Source organism: Argiope bruennichi, chromosome 6 (genome assembly GCF_947563725.1).
Source record: "Argiope bruennichi chromosome 6, qqArgBrue1.1, whole genome shotgun sequence".
In the NCBI taxonomy this organism is placed as follows: Eukaryota; Metazoa; Arthropoda; class Arachnida; order Araneae; family Araneidae; genus Argiope; species Argiope bruennichi.
The window spans coordinates 78717688-78731867 of NC_079156.1; the positions used below are offsets into that span (position 1 = coordinate 78717688).

The 14180-nt window shown below is 31.4% G+C and overlaps 1 protein-coding gene across 1 annotated transcript in view; it reads left to right on the top strand.

The window, feature by feature from the left end:
- The first annotated feature begins 585 nt into the window (after positions 1-585).
- LOC129972893 (uncharacterized protein DDB_G0290685-like) overlaps positions 586-14180 on the top strand; it is a 42383-nt gene continuing 28788 nt past the window's right edge. Inside the window, exon 1 of the mRNA XM_056087200.1 lies at positions 586-1271. Within this exon, the coding sequence (XP_055943175.1) occupies positions 590-1271 (682 nt within the window). The 5' untranslated portion in view covers positions 586-589. The remainder of the gene's footprint in view (positions 1272-14180) is intronic.

Below are 14180 nucleotides of genomic sequence, written 5' to 3' on the forward strand. Positions count from 1 at the left end.
TATTTTATTATTTTTGTGGTGACCATATTAACTATTTTTAATATTTTAATGGTTTCAGTTTGCAAAGAAATGGAACGACAAAAATGGTTAGCTATCCAGAAAAATCGACATTGAACATTTGGAAGCACCATTAGAGAGAATATTAACAGCTGCGAGCTTCATATCTTTCGAAGCGAGACGCCAAAGTTCATTAACATATCTTGCTCTTATTCAAATTAAGCTAAAAGAAAAGCCTCGACCCTGATTTATTATCTCGTTCCTTAATGGAAAATACTGCCAAAAATTACGGGAATAATTAAGGACTGTATTTGACGGTAGCGCTTTTCCGATTAACGCTCCGATACCCTATTATTTTGAACAAGAAAATCTTTTTCTCTCTTTTTCCTGTTTCCCACCGTGTCCGGGAGCGACCTTTCTACGAAATAACGTCCGGCAATCTAGTATAAGTTTTCTTTTCCGGCCGGCAGTTGTTTGGAAGGCATGACGTCACCGTCTCCATGGTGATACCAAACCACGATCGCTTCTGTCGTGTGCTTGCAGGTGAGAGAGACTTCGTTTCCATTTCACTTGGAGAGTCGACCCAGAGAGAATGTTTCAGACGCAGCCACCTGCTGGGCAGCGGCGTCATCGCCGGCTGCCTTCCGGCACAGTGGTGTCCTACGCGGAAGTGAAGAGCTACCTATCCAAGCGTGAAATCCCGCAGCTTTTTGAAAGCCTGATGGCCGGACTCATGTATCATCGTCCTGAAAACCACATCGGATATCTCCAGTCTTGCCTTGACGAAGTTAAATCTAATTCAGAAACGAAGGTCCATTGGAGCACTTTTGTCAACAAGAAACGAAAGTCCAAGGAGATTCTACCCCCTTTACCTACCCCTAAGAAACAGGACTCGTTTTCCTCCTCCTGGTCAGACAATTCCAGGCAGAGCACTCCCCTACCACCTATCAGTGCCAAGACGCGGACCAGGACATCCCCAGATCAGCAAGACCTGAGAAATACCTACATATTGTACCATAATCCACCCCCTATTCTAGCCAAGCCGAAAGTCCCTGTCATATCTGTTTTGGGTGGCTTGGGAGCCAGGATTGACGAACTGTGTGAAAAAGTAGTAGGCCGTCTGAGAGGGGTTGTCCATATATCCACCTGTTCGATGCTGAAGACCCGGATGACAATAGAAGGCTTCTACAGGGTAACTTCTGTGCCGGCCTGTGCTGTAGTGGATTCCGTTCTACAGGCAATGTCCATGGTACAGAGTGCGAATGCTCTGCTAGGTATGTAATATTGATATTAAATGGTTCTTAGTCCGTTAAGTGTCTTGCGGATATACTGACTTAGTCCATTAAGTATCAAGTTAGATACTGATTTCCGTTTAGCTTTGAATATCTTTAACGAAAAAATTTAAAGCACTTAAATCAATTTCAGTGCTTTAAATATTCATGTAGAGAGCTGAAATAAATATTTTCAGATGTATCCAGAAATAATTTATACTTAACTGTTATTAAGGAAATTGGTGCATCGACTAAAACACCATAAATTTGAAGTCGAAGTGCTGTTTTAAATTATCAACATGGCATTCAATATTTTAAAATTGTTCTTATTAGCTTATTTCAAAAATCATCTCATTAAGTTTAGGCTAACTGTCACTTGTTTTTGGATGAAGTAAATTTTACTAAATCCTTTAACAAGGTACACGAAATGGTACTCAGAACGTTAAAAAAGAATTGTTTATTTGCGTTTTGTAGAATGTTGTCTAACCAGCAGTTAAAAAAATACTAAACATTTCAAATGTCAGGTACTTAAATTATAAATCTTAGATCGATTTGATGGATTGAAGTTTTTACATTAAATGTAATTTTGCATTTTTATTTTAATGGATGTATAAAATGGAACACTATAGACGAATGAAAACACAATTTTGCTGTGGTGTGTTGACTACCAAACTGCTGTTAATGGGTAAATAATTTGAATTTTTGATGAAAGTTCGTTAGGTTAAGAATTTCAATTTACTACTACTTATTGAATTTTTTTTTAAATAATAGTAGAATCAATACTTCTAATTTACGTCAAGGGAATCACTAAAAAAAATATCTTAATTTCCTTTAGAAGTTTTCTTTTATTGCATGTATCATTTCTTTCTTATTCCCATGTACTGCAGTTTATTTTGCATCCTTTGTTTTAAAATTAAACTTTAAGCTTTCCTACAAGTTAAACCTCGCACTACTTTTTTTATTTAATGAATGTAAAACCCTTTCAAAATTAAAGGAATACATTCTTAAGTATTTGAACTTAATAACTATTGAGAGAGCTCACACTCCTCCCTCTGTCACATATTTTCTTATATATGTGTTAATTTCGTGTTTTTTGTGTCAAATTTCGTCATATAGTGAACAGAATTGAATCTGTACAGAATCAAAATCAAATACCGGGTGCGACAGAAAAACCCGGACAAACAATTCTTAATATGAATTGATTAAAAATAAATAAATTAACAAAATGTAACAAATAATAATAAGAGTGGACTAATAAGTAAATTTAATTTGTTTCAGAGTGGCCGCCTTTTCAAGTAATGTAGAGGCGCAAACGCTTATTGAAATTTTCAGCAATGGGCCACAAATCTTCTACCTTTAATCTATCCCATTCCCGCCGGAGAGAATCCAAACTTTTATGTCATTTACTGCAAGCCCTAGAATCTAAAATGGACCATACACTGTAATCATGGGATTGAAATTCGGCGAATATTGTGCCCACTCTCCAGATGATATCACGTGCGGAAAATGAGCCTTGCACCCCTCTTCTGCCTTTTTAACCTTGTGAGCTGGTGCAGAGTTTTGTTGAAACTCCCACGAAGTGTGTTTTAGCCCACGGAAATACAATAGCTTCTAAAATGTCCCACTGTTACACATTTTGATTTGAAGTCCTCATCCACAAAAAAACCAGAGAGGTTTTGCCGCTTGCGCAAATTCCGCCCTAGAACATGACCGACTTTGGATATTTACGATATTCAACACTTGCTGAAGTGCTTAGAGTGTCAACAGATTAGATCCTATAGTTCTAGGAGTTATGTGCTTTTGGACGGTAAAGAGCTTCTCATTAGTGAAAAGAATTTCTCTCAGCTCTGACTTGGGACCCGTTTTAAAAGTTTTCGGCGTCTTTGGAGCCGCACGAGTTTATTTTCTTCAGTGAGAAGCTGAACGTTTTGGATCTTGTAAGGCTTCTGTCCAAGCTCTGATTTTACCATTCGTTGCACTGGTCGGTCCCTTATTCTCAGTTCACGAGCGATCTGTCTCATGGAAACCCTCGAATTTCATTGAACTCGCTTTTTGATAATCTTACGGTTATTGAAAGGGTTCACAATACATTTTCATTCACTTTCTGGACTTTGACCATCTTTGCCAAGCTCTTTGAAACGATAGATTGTATCAGATACAGTTTGGCGATGCACATTAAGCAAACGAATAACTTCATACTGTTCGTTTTCCTTGCTTAAACAACTCTAAATTAGCGTTATCTTTTGCTTGGGATTATAAAAAAAGCCAAAAAACAATACGTAAACTAAAAGATACATTGTAAAATATGTTATAATTGAAGTGATAGACAAAATGAAATAAAAAAAAATTAAAACAAAATTAATTAGCTTCTATTCTGTGATGTAATAACTTTTTCGAGTTTTTTTGCCACACCCTGTAATATTTCCCCCTTTCACCCTTTGTCTCTCATTTTCACATATTATATCCAAAATTTAATGAACATGCTATGTTTTGGTGTACGCCACACAAAATTTCGTTTTACTAGAACGTTGCATTTTTGAGTTATCAGGCGTACGTACTCATAATAGACAAACAGATTGGTTTATTCCAAAATTTGATATTATGATGGATTTATTACAAATTTGACAATGTGATGGGTTTGATCCAAAACTTGACACCGTGATGCATTTTTTTCAAAATTTGACGCTATAATGAGTTTGTTCCAAATTTTAATTTTGTTTGAAAAGTGGATATCGTGGTGGATTTTTACCAAAATTTACCTTATAATGGATTTTCACCAAAATTTAATACGATCTATAATCGTATTGAAATCACAGGCTGAAATACATTCATGTAGCAGCTTGTAGATTCAACCACGTTCACAAAGTCACAAAAAGAGAGATCAACAGTCTTTGTCTAAAATTAGATTGGACCGAAATTGCTTACGATTTTGGTATTAAAATCATAACCAAACTTTCATCGCTCTTGTTTTTTGTAGTTTATAAATATTGTGCACATATGACCACAGAGGAATAGACAGATAACTTTTCTGATATATTTCAGTTCAAATTTGAAAGCAACCTGCTATTTTGATGCAGTGACTAAATGCTTAGTTTCATCTTTCTAGTTTTGAATTATCGTGACCATAGGTAAGCATACAGATACCAATAATTTTTTGTGCCCAGGGAAGTTTAAAACGTGAAAAATTCGTCAAACTTCTGATGCACGGCTTTTTTTTTCTCGATTACAATACTTTTTTTCGCATATATCATATAAGAGAGAATAAAATTATTTGTTGTGATATCTTTTGGAAATCGATACATCTTTTAGCAGCTTTAAATATGAAAATCTTTAATGAATGCTACTATTTGAAAGAACTTTTGATATCTAATTGAATGGCTACGACATAAAAACTCGTTTGATGCATAGTTTTGTACTTTCTTATAATCATCTAATTATACGTGTCTTTCTTTCTTTCTTTCTTTCCTTAAGTCTGTAACAGATATTTTACTAAGTATGATACGCGTAGCTCCTGGAGTTAAGCGGTAGACTGATTGAGGTAATGTTCGTAATAGCGGGAAACGCAAAACTTAAAGGGGATTAAAATAAAATAAAAAGTTGCAGAATTGAAAAAACCTTAAGTTTTCAGCGTTTAAGCAATAAAATATTTAGTACCTTTCGTGAATTCAACATTTGCAGAAAGAGCATTCTCCGTTTATAATAAAAACAAACAACATAGTGAGCTTGAATTAGCGCCGTACGCAAAGTATATGACTTCTTCATATGACTATAATTTTATAAAACTCGGCCTCTTTAAGCTATCATGTTTGAAAGAGACATTAAAATTATTTTCTACTTGCATAGTTCACTATCAAGATAAGAGAAATCTAAGCTGTCATTTTAAATTAATGTGAAATTATTTCAATGCTATTTTTATTTGTTTCGTTGTTTAACTAATCGCCTTGTTAAGAAAGTGGAGTAAAATGTAAATTTAAACCAGAACCGTAGTGTTCCAAATACGTAGCCACTAATTGACAATCCGTTGACAACAACGTTAAATTTTGTAGAAAGAATAAATACTTTTCTGAAATAGCAGCCCAAAATAAACAAATTAATTTAAGAGTATTGATAATCAATAAAATTAACTAATTTATCTGATAAAAATATAAATAAATACTACATTATTTCAGTACCCTGTCTAAACTTTTGAAAGAAAGTAAAAAAGTTATGATGATAAATCAAACATTTCGAAAAATGAAATAACTATATAATAAGTGATAGAGACGATTTCAGTTTTCTAATGTGCTCATCCTGAATATTTGTCTATGAATTAGCTTTATACTGTCTAAATATGCCAATTGTATCATATTTAGTTTTTTTAAATACAGCATAATACTATTTCTTTATTTAAACATAATAATTTGTATAAATTAGAAAGGTAAATATTTCTTTTTCCCTTTAAACGTACAAAAATCGATTTTGTATTTATTATTTCAGGAAAATACTCATAAATATTTAGTTGCGTTTTGTGCCTTCATAATTCATTATATATTGGCAATTAGTTGCCATCCTCAAAAAATGGCAATTTATTAGGTTAGCTGCACTACTTTATTTTTTCCGGATCAATGACCCGCATCACTCGCTTAGACATATGGTGTCACTCGGCAAGTTTTCACAATTTGCAGCTGTCCAGTCTGCTCCAGTGACGCAGATAAATAATAATGACATAAGCGATCTTTGTGCTTTAATTGAAGAACTTTGAATTAGCTCCCCCCCCCTCTCTCTCTCTTTGCATAATTCAGGACCAGCATCGCTCTTAAAATATGATTCAACATGCATAAGGTTTTCTCCTCCATTTCCTTGTATATTTCCACTGTGTTTTGTATGCAATTTCCTCACTTAATATAGAGAACTGAGTATGATTTTTTTAAACAGTACTTTTATCTTTTGGCTGTTTATATTGAAAATTTGAAACAGACCTAAACTTTTGACATCAAAAGCACACGGTAAAAGTCAGCCAACTACTTGTTGTGTTTTTGAGTTTGCATATAGACCAATGAAAATACAGCGAGATAGTCAACTTGATTATGGATTTAGTCTTAGATTTGATAAATGTCTGTATTGTTATGATAAAAATCGTATATCTAATTTCATTTATCTAACTTATTGCATTATTAAACAACAAGAGTTCACATGCAAACGAAAGGACAGAAAAGACGAATTTCTTTTGAAGAGATTCATCTAAAATTTGTTTTCATGTCTACAATTTTAATGCCAAAATAATATACTATATTTCAGTTCTGTAATGCGTTCCTTTTAATTAAACCATCGCATTCACTGACGAATATTATTCCAAAAATGTTTCTTTTCAAATTCGAAGGAAGGTTGAAACATTGAAAGTGATGAAAATCTCGGGAAGGAATATTTTGATTATTACAATATATTCTGCTTTTATTCTTATAAATCAGTAGTTAAAAACTATCTTATGGTTTAAAAATCACGAAGTAAATAATTTAATACGCACTTATATTGTATTAACATAAGTATTTAAAACACGCATATTTCTTATAAATATAGTATGTGAATTCTTTCTATAAATAATTTATGATATGAAAATTATTATCATAAATCTAATCAAATTTAATTTTAACTAAGCACATTTCTTGGCTACAATGTCGAAAATTTATATTTGAAATTTCATAATTCGTGCAAGGGTACAAAGTCGTTTGTACATGACCTAAAATTCGTAACATAATTATCTTATATTGTATTACGATAAAAAAAAAAAGAACTTCATCAATCAGTAGTGTACAAAATTTAAGTATTTTACAGCCGTTAAGCGTATCACTCATTTGAAATTATCTTTATTCCTAGTCTGAAAGTGCGGCTATCATTCATGGCAAATATTTATTTAATGTTCAAAGAGTAAGATCCTAGGTTATCAGATAACTTTACGTGATGAAATAAAAAAGCCTTTTCTTGCTTAATATAACGTTCCCTTAGTAAACTGGTCATTCAAATACAAATATACTGAATAAATATTTTCCTCAAATGACAGTCCATTTCGTAGTTACTCGGTGATTAAAATGACATATACGTGTCCCAAAAAGAAGCTGTTGTGAGCTATAATTTCTTACCTGTTCAAGATAGATAAGCATTGTAAATTGCAAAGTGTCAAAAATAAAGTAAGAAATCAGATTGTGTTAATGAAATAGCACTGGTAAAATTTTCAAAATTGTTAATTTTTTTCCCTACTATGTCTAGAAAATAGTGGTGAAATTTAATCCCCCCCCCCCTCTGCTGCTATAACTAGATCTTTACAAGGAAAAAAAAAGCAGATTGGATTAATTTAAATTCTCTTTAATTATAATGAAAATAAAAGGATGACTTATATCATTTTCTATATTATTTAAAAATGCTATTTTATCAATGACTCCCTCATCAGACTTTAGGTTCAAAGTATTTTAACAAGCTAACAAGCATTCAAAAACATTTGCAAGTACGATAAAATGTACCACATTTACAACTACTTAAATCTTTGCACATATAGAATTTCTGAAAAATGACAAATCCAGAACTACTATTCAAAGAAAGAAATTATTAAAACATCCCTATCACATTTTTTTCTAAATTTCAATAGATTAGTGAATCCTTCTACGAAGTGAAGCCCATTAGCGATGATTTAGTAAGCACGGTCGACCTGAAATTATTTTGCGCTGGCCAGCACTTGGAGAGGGAAGACAAAGCATGCTTGTATTAACAACGATAACAAATAATTGTTGAAATAATGCCCTAAAGCAAATTTGGATGGTCGCATTTCTGGTGTGTGTGTGTGTGTTTCCCGATTTTCGATTTTGTGGTTCAATAATTAATTTCAAGAGCATTAGAGACAGATCTGTATATATTTTAAATTAAAAGGTGTTCTAAATGTTGTAAAAATCATATTTAATTTGAATCTATTTATGTAATATGATATCAAACTATATGATATCAAACTATTTAAGCCATAATATTACTCATTTAAGCCATAATATATTATGTATCTCTCTAATTTTCTGTCAATTCCCGTAAAATTTCAACTTTAAATTTTTAAAAAAAATCTATTTATAAAATCTATTTATGCAATGAAAAATTACTGCCTAAATTTTTATAAATTGTCCAGTTATTTTAGTCATATTTAGTAGCTGGCGTTCTGGCATAGGGATAGCGCGTCTTCCTCGTGATCTGGGCATCTTGGGTTCGAGTCCCGGTTTGGGCATGGTTGTTCTTCCGTTGTTCTATCTGTGAGATGTGTGAAAGTGCCTTCCTGTAAAAAGGGGTTGTGCAAGCGAATGAGTGATGCGTGAGTAGCAAAGTCGTTCTCTTGGCCCTAGTTGGCGCTACTGAAAAAACAAGAGACGCTCCCCCACAGGCTTAAATCACTGTCTTCGTAACAGCGGGCTTGTCCATGGGAAGTGCCATAAGAAACAACAACAACAACAGTCATATTTAGTAAAATATTCTTGCCATACTAGCATTTTAAGCAAAGCAATTTACCTTCTACAATCGAAAATAAGTGAGTTAGAAAGTTTTGAATTTCATTATTTTGCACTAATCAACGGTTGCCTCAAGATAATGTCATGTTTTTATCAGTCGATCTTCCTCGAAGTAGATACTGAAATAGTCTAAAATAGTGATACTAAAAACTACATAAGTCAAGTCTATTTTAATCGGAAAAGCAAGGAAATTCTTTTTGTTTAAAATGTGAGGATATCAAGAATATTTTTAAATATGGCTTATAGAATGTAAATACTTTCCGAAAATTTAGATTTCGTAATTTTTTCGACTGTACATTTTTTACTTGAATAGTATAAATTCTTTGAATATTGGTGCGAACTATACAATTCATTATATCATTTAAATCGTTTTTTATCAACGGGAAGTATATGTCTATCACCAATGGCTCAGAAATTATTTATTCGCTTATATTATTTTAGAAATTAGTTACTGTCCATTTAAATATAAATTAATGCAGACGATTTAAAAAAGAATTTGCACATGGTTTCATTTTATGCTTCTAATTTAATAAGCTTCAAAATTTTACCGACTGGGAAAAAGAGAGTTTAAATAGATCTCCGGATAAGGGGGGAAAAAAACCCATGATCTATGCATTTGTTTACGAAGTCGGAATATATATGTGTGTGTATATAATTTTTTCGGTGCATAGACATATATTCATTCCACAAAATTTTTTTTTAAGAAAACAAATATAATTTCACATCTTTTTTTTAGGGGGAAAAAATGGGAATTCCTTTTTAGGAAAAAAGAGATGGGGAATAAACTGTAACGCGAAATAAATGATCAAAAACCACTTGTTACAACCGGTTCACATTCTTTACAAACACAACAGTGATATCTAATACTCATTAAATCTGATAAGATAATATCTGGAGGAAAAAAAAAATCTGTGGCGGCACGCTTCATCGTTGATAAAGATTGTTCCGACTTTGATTTTCGATCCCCATTATATCAAAAATCACGATTTTATTGAAAAAAAATTGCAATTTATGATTTGGTGATTGCGCTGACTCTTACTTTTGCTTGAAGTAACTGAAAAACTATTACAAAACAAAGATACATTAGGTTTGATTAAAGAAAATAAATATGTGAAAATGACTTAAATTATTCATTTTTAAAGCTCGCATATTTATCATTCAATTTCAAAATTATTGATGTTACGAGTCATCCTCTTTTGATGATATGAATGCATTTGCTTTTTTTACTTTCTCGTATTCGTAGTATAAAGAATAATCGTCGAAAAATTCGAATTCGAGATTTCAACGAATCTCCACGTTTTAGACCTCACTATGTTCGAAATACGCAATTTTGGAAAATGTCCATCTGTCTGTCTGTGACAAAGATAACTCAAAAATGTTTTGAGCTAGACAGCTAAAATTTGATGAAGTTACAGTTATCTTTGGAAACTATTTACCTTCTCAACCAAGAAGCCAAACTGACTGAAAAAAATTTATCAGAAATCAATTACAATTTATTTTAACAATAATGTCTGCGTTATGTATCGATTTTTGAGCCTTATTCTTCATGCATGTATTTATTTAGCTCGAAGACATTATAAAAATTTTTATTATATCTAGCAAAAATCTTTATCTCGAAAAATTATTTGCAAACTTTCCAAACGAAGTAGAATACTATTTTCGAAATCATGCAACAATGGTGCAGTTTTTAAATCCGTTTTTTATCGTGGCAAGTACATCTTTAAAATTCTTCATTTATAAAAAAAAAAAAAAAAAAAAAAAAAAATCATATAATGTTGGATAAAATATTACAAAATTACAAAATAGATTGAAAATTTTTAAATATTAGAGGATGCTTGAACTCTTTATTTACTGACGGTACTTAAAAGTACAATTTAAATCTGGTTTATATCTTCGTAATATGACAATTTTTGCTGATGGTATTCTAAAGAAGACGGAGAATGTAACCCAAATAGCAAGAAGTTAATATAAGCTAAAAATAGGAATTAAAAATATTTAATTACATAATTAGCAACATAATTCGGTAAATAAAGGGTTAAGACAATATACTAGTAAAGTATGAATCCACCATAAATTTTTTTTTGAAAAAAGCATTTGAAAAACCAAGTTATCCATGAACTTTTAAAAATCCCGATGGCACAGCGGTGTATTTTTTTTTTTTTTTTTTTACCCTTATCTATTTTTTTTTTCACCTTTAGAGATAGCTACTGGTTGAAAGGGAAAGAAGCCACCCACTAAGAAAATTACTCCCTATCCGCATCCTATGGCACTTATCAGTACGCCTTTCTTTCTATTCCACGTTCCTCTCAAAACCAGTCAAGCGCTTGAAGCCAGCCTTCCCGATTGTTAAGAGCAAATCACCTGAGCATATCAAATCGGCCCACTCGAGGGGATAGGCTTCGTTTGATGCGTGCTCAAAGCAAAACAAATTTTAGCCTTTTTGATGGTAATCCTATAATATAATATGTATGAACAGTACAAATGATTAGAAAGAAATTTGAATATTCTTTATTTTTTATTTCAAGCGCTGTGAGCGATTGGTTCAAATTTGTTCACATCCTCTATAACCAGATTGTTCGTAAATTGAACGTCGGCTTATTGTAAATTATTATGATAATTTGATTAATTAATTTTGAAGATACAAAAATATTAATAAAAATATATAGTTTCTTTAAATAAACATTAACAATACGATAACAATTGTGCATATTTCTAGAAATTTGATTTTTATAATGAATACATTTCTAAAAATTTCTTGCAGTTTAATCTCTGTAATATTATAAATTTTTTTTTAGTAAAAAGTTCTGAAAAACGCATACGAAAATTCAGAGAACAGAATTCAATTTTGTTTTTCTTTCTGCATGACAGACGAGTTTTCTATAGTTGACGAATTTATTTTCAATTAAACTGGCCAAGAAATTTCTACAAAAAAATTTTTTTTTAAGCCAAGTGAGGAAAAGAAATCAAGAAATTGATTGTTTAGATGCATACTAATAGGACGGTCAATAGTATAAAATAGAACTTTCTCATATATTTATTTTCCACCAATTCTGAAGATTTTATAAACACATTTAGGAACATTAAAGTTTACGATCTAGCATTTCCTCCTAATACGAACTTTGGAATGGATGAAGTGAACAGTACGAGCAGCGGATTCACAAATTAGATTTCCAACATATGATTATCATTATTATAAACTATTCAAAATGTTTTATTTGTGGTGACTAATCAACTTCTAAAGTACTAACTGAGCTTAGGCGGTGACCAAAAAGCAAGTGCACTGAGAAAAGGAACTTCCCCGATGAACAAACAAAACCATCTTTCTGAATTTTATTTAATTTATTAAAATGATATGCATGGATAAGTACTGTTCGTTTCAGTATTCCAAGAATACCACTTTTGGAAGATTCTATCTCCCTAAGGGGTGAGTTTGTTTAGATGCATACTAATATGACCAATTATTCTGATAATGTAGTAATATTCTACTAATATTATATATTTTATATCGTTGCATTTTTTACAGTTTATTTGGAAATTAAGCTAATAAGATCTTTTAATCGACCTTTTTGCGAGTCTTTGTTAGTCCAGTGACCCTAGGCAGCTATCAAGTAGGAAGTTTGTATCTGATTTTTATCAAGATGTTCGTTGTACCGTTCATTCCATCACACGTGATCAGAACTGAATCCATAGATTAAGTATTTGATGCTAGAAAACTTATTTTACCAACAAATTTACCCACTTTAACAATATCGGGAAAATGAAAAAAGTTTCGGTCATTGATGGAATTGATGTGTGGATTGTGAGAAGAATAGAGGAAATTCACTGATGTTGTTCGGTCCGTTATTAAAAGCAAGTCCAATAAGATCCAATCTGTTACCAAGGCACATAGTAATGTAACCAATAATATTTCTAAAAAAAAATCGAAATACTCCTAATATTGCACAAAATTGGTCTAGAATATTGCGTTTTATTTATAAAACTCCCGAAATGTGTATAACTGTAGAAAGTGACAGGCAGACTACTCTTAGATGGATTTCGTCCAACCTTTGATATAAATCTAGAATTTGGATATTAAAGTTCCAAACAAAATGTTAATAACCTTACTCGTATTCTCAAATTCTATATATTTATATTGGGATTAGTAATTAAAAGTGGGAATGATGTATTAACACAACTGTTTATTTTAGCATCAAATCAGCAAACTAATGTAAACTCGAACATAAAAGTAGTATTATTCGCAAACACAGAAAATAATGTTCTTTCGGAACACATAACATATACTGTACGAATACCAGAAGAAACGTTTAAGAACAAACGATCATAATTTTGCCGAAAATATTGACCAAAGCGGTTTTTAGTGATATCCACAGAGAAGATTATAAATGCTTTTTTTTTTTTTTTTTTCCAGAATTTAGGAAAGACTAAAGAATGAAGATTTTTCAAAATTTGGAATTTGAAAAACTGATTCTGGTTCGATAAATACGGTACTTAATTTTACAAAGTGTTTAAAATTAAGAAGTTAAAAGAAGATAAAAAAGAAAAATCATTTTCTACAATTGTTAATTATGCAAATGTTATTCACACTACTGTAACTTTTAATATTGGCTAAAAATTAGATATAACTAATTAATCTTATGGCATGTTAAAACTGACCTTGACATTTTCCTAGTTAATGCTACACGTAACTAATTACTTCGCAGCCCAAAGCTGTGTAACAACATAGCTAGTTTAATTGATTCTCACGAAAAAGAAATAACGATTAGTGAGAAATATCCTTTTCGGAAAGATAATTATCTATCTGTGTGTGTCAGAAGACTCGTGTGCAATACATAATGATTACGTCAATGATGAAATTAATCTTACGACAAATTACATTGCATGGTAACGATTAATAGTTTAAAGACAAGTTATTTTTTATGATTATAATAATAAATTATATTCTGGTTCGTTTATCAGTCTTATACGATAACACTAGGAAGTCTATTTATCAGTAAACCTACAGCGAAGGAAATGGCGAATCGTTTTTAGTCGTGTTTTTAGTTTCCTGAAATAGATTTTTTTTTATTTGAATAGGACTTAATTTGAAAGAAACACATTATGGAACCTGAAATGAGGTAATGAAAATGATGAGGAGTTTATTTTTTTTAATGCTGAAAACTTGTCTTTGCCTTCTTTAAGTCCTTTTATTGCTTTTCGCGCCCTTTTTATTTATTGATTTAATAAAATTCTTACGATAATCAATTTTAAAATACTTGTCATTTTTATCGATATTTAGTGACAAATTTCAGAATACTGCAGAGAAGTCTTCTTTGTAAAAGGTTGCTTTCAAATAGACTAAAAGCAGCTATAGGTGGACGTTCACGTGACTCCATAGAAAGTATAAATATAGAAATATAGA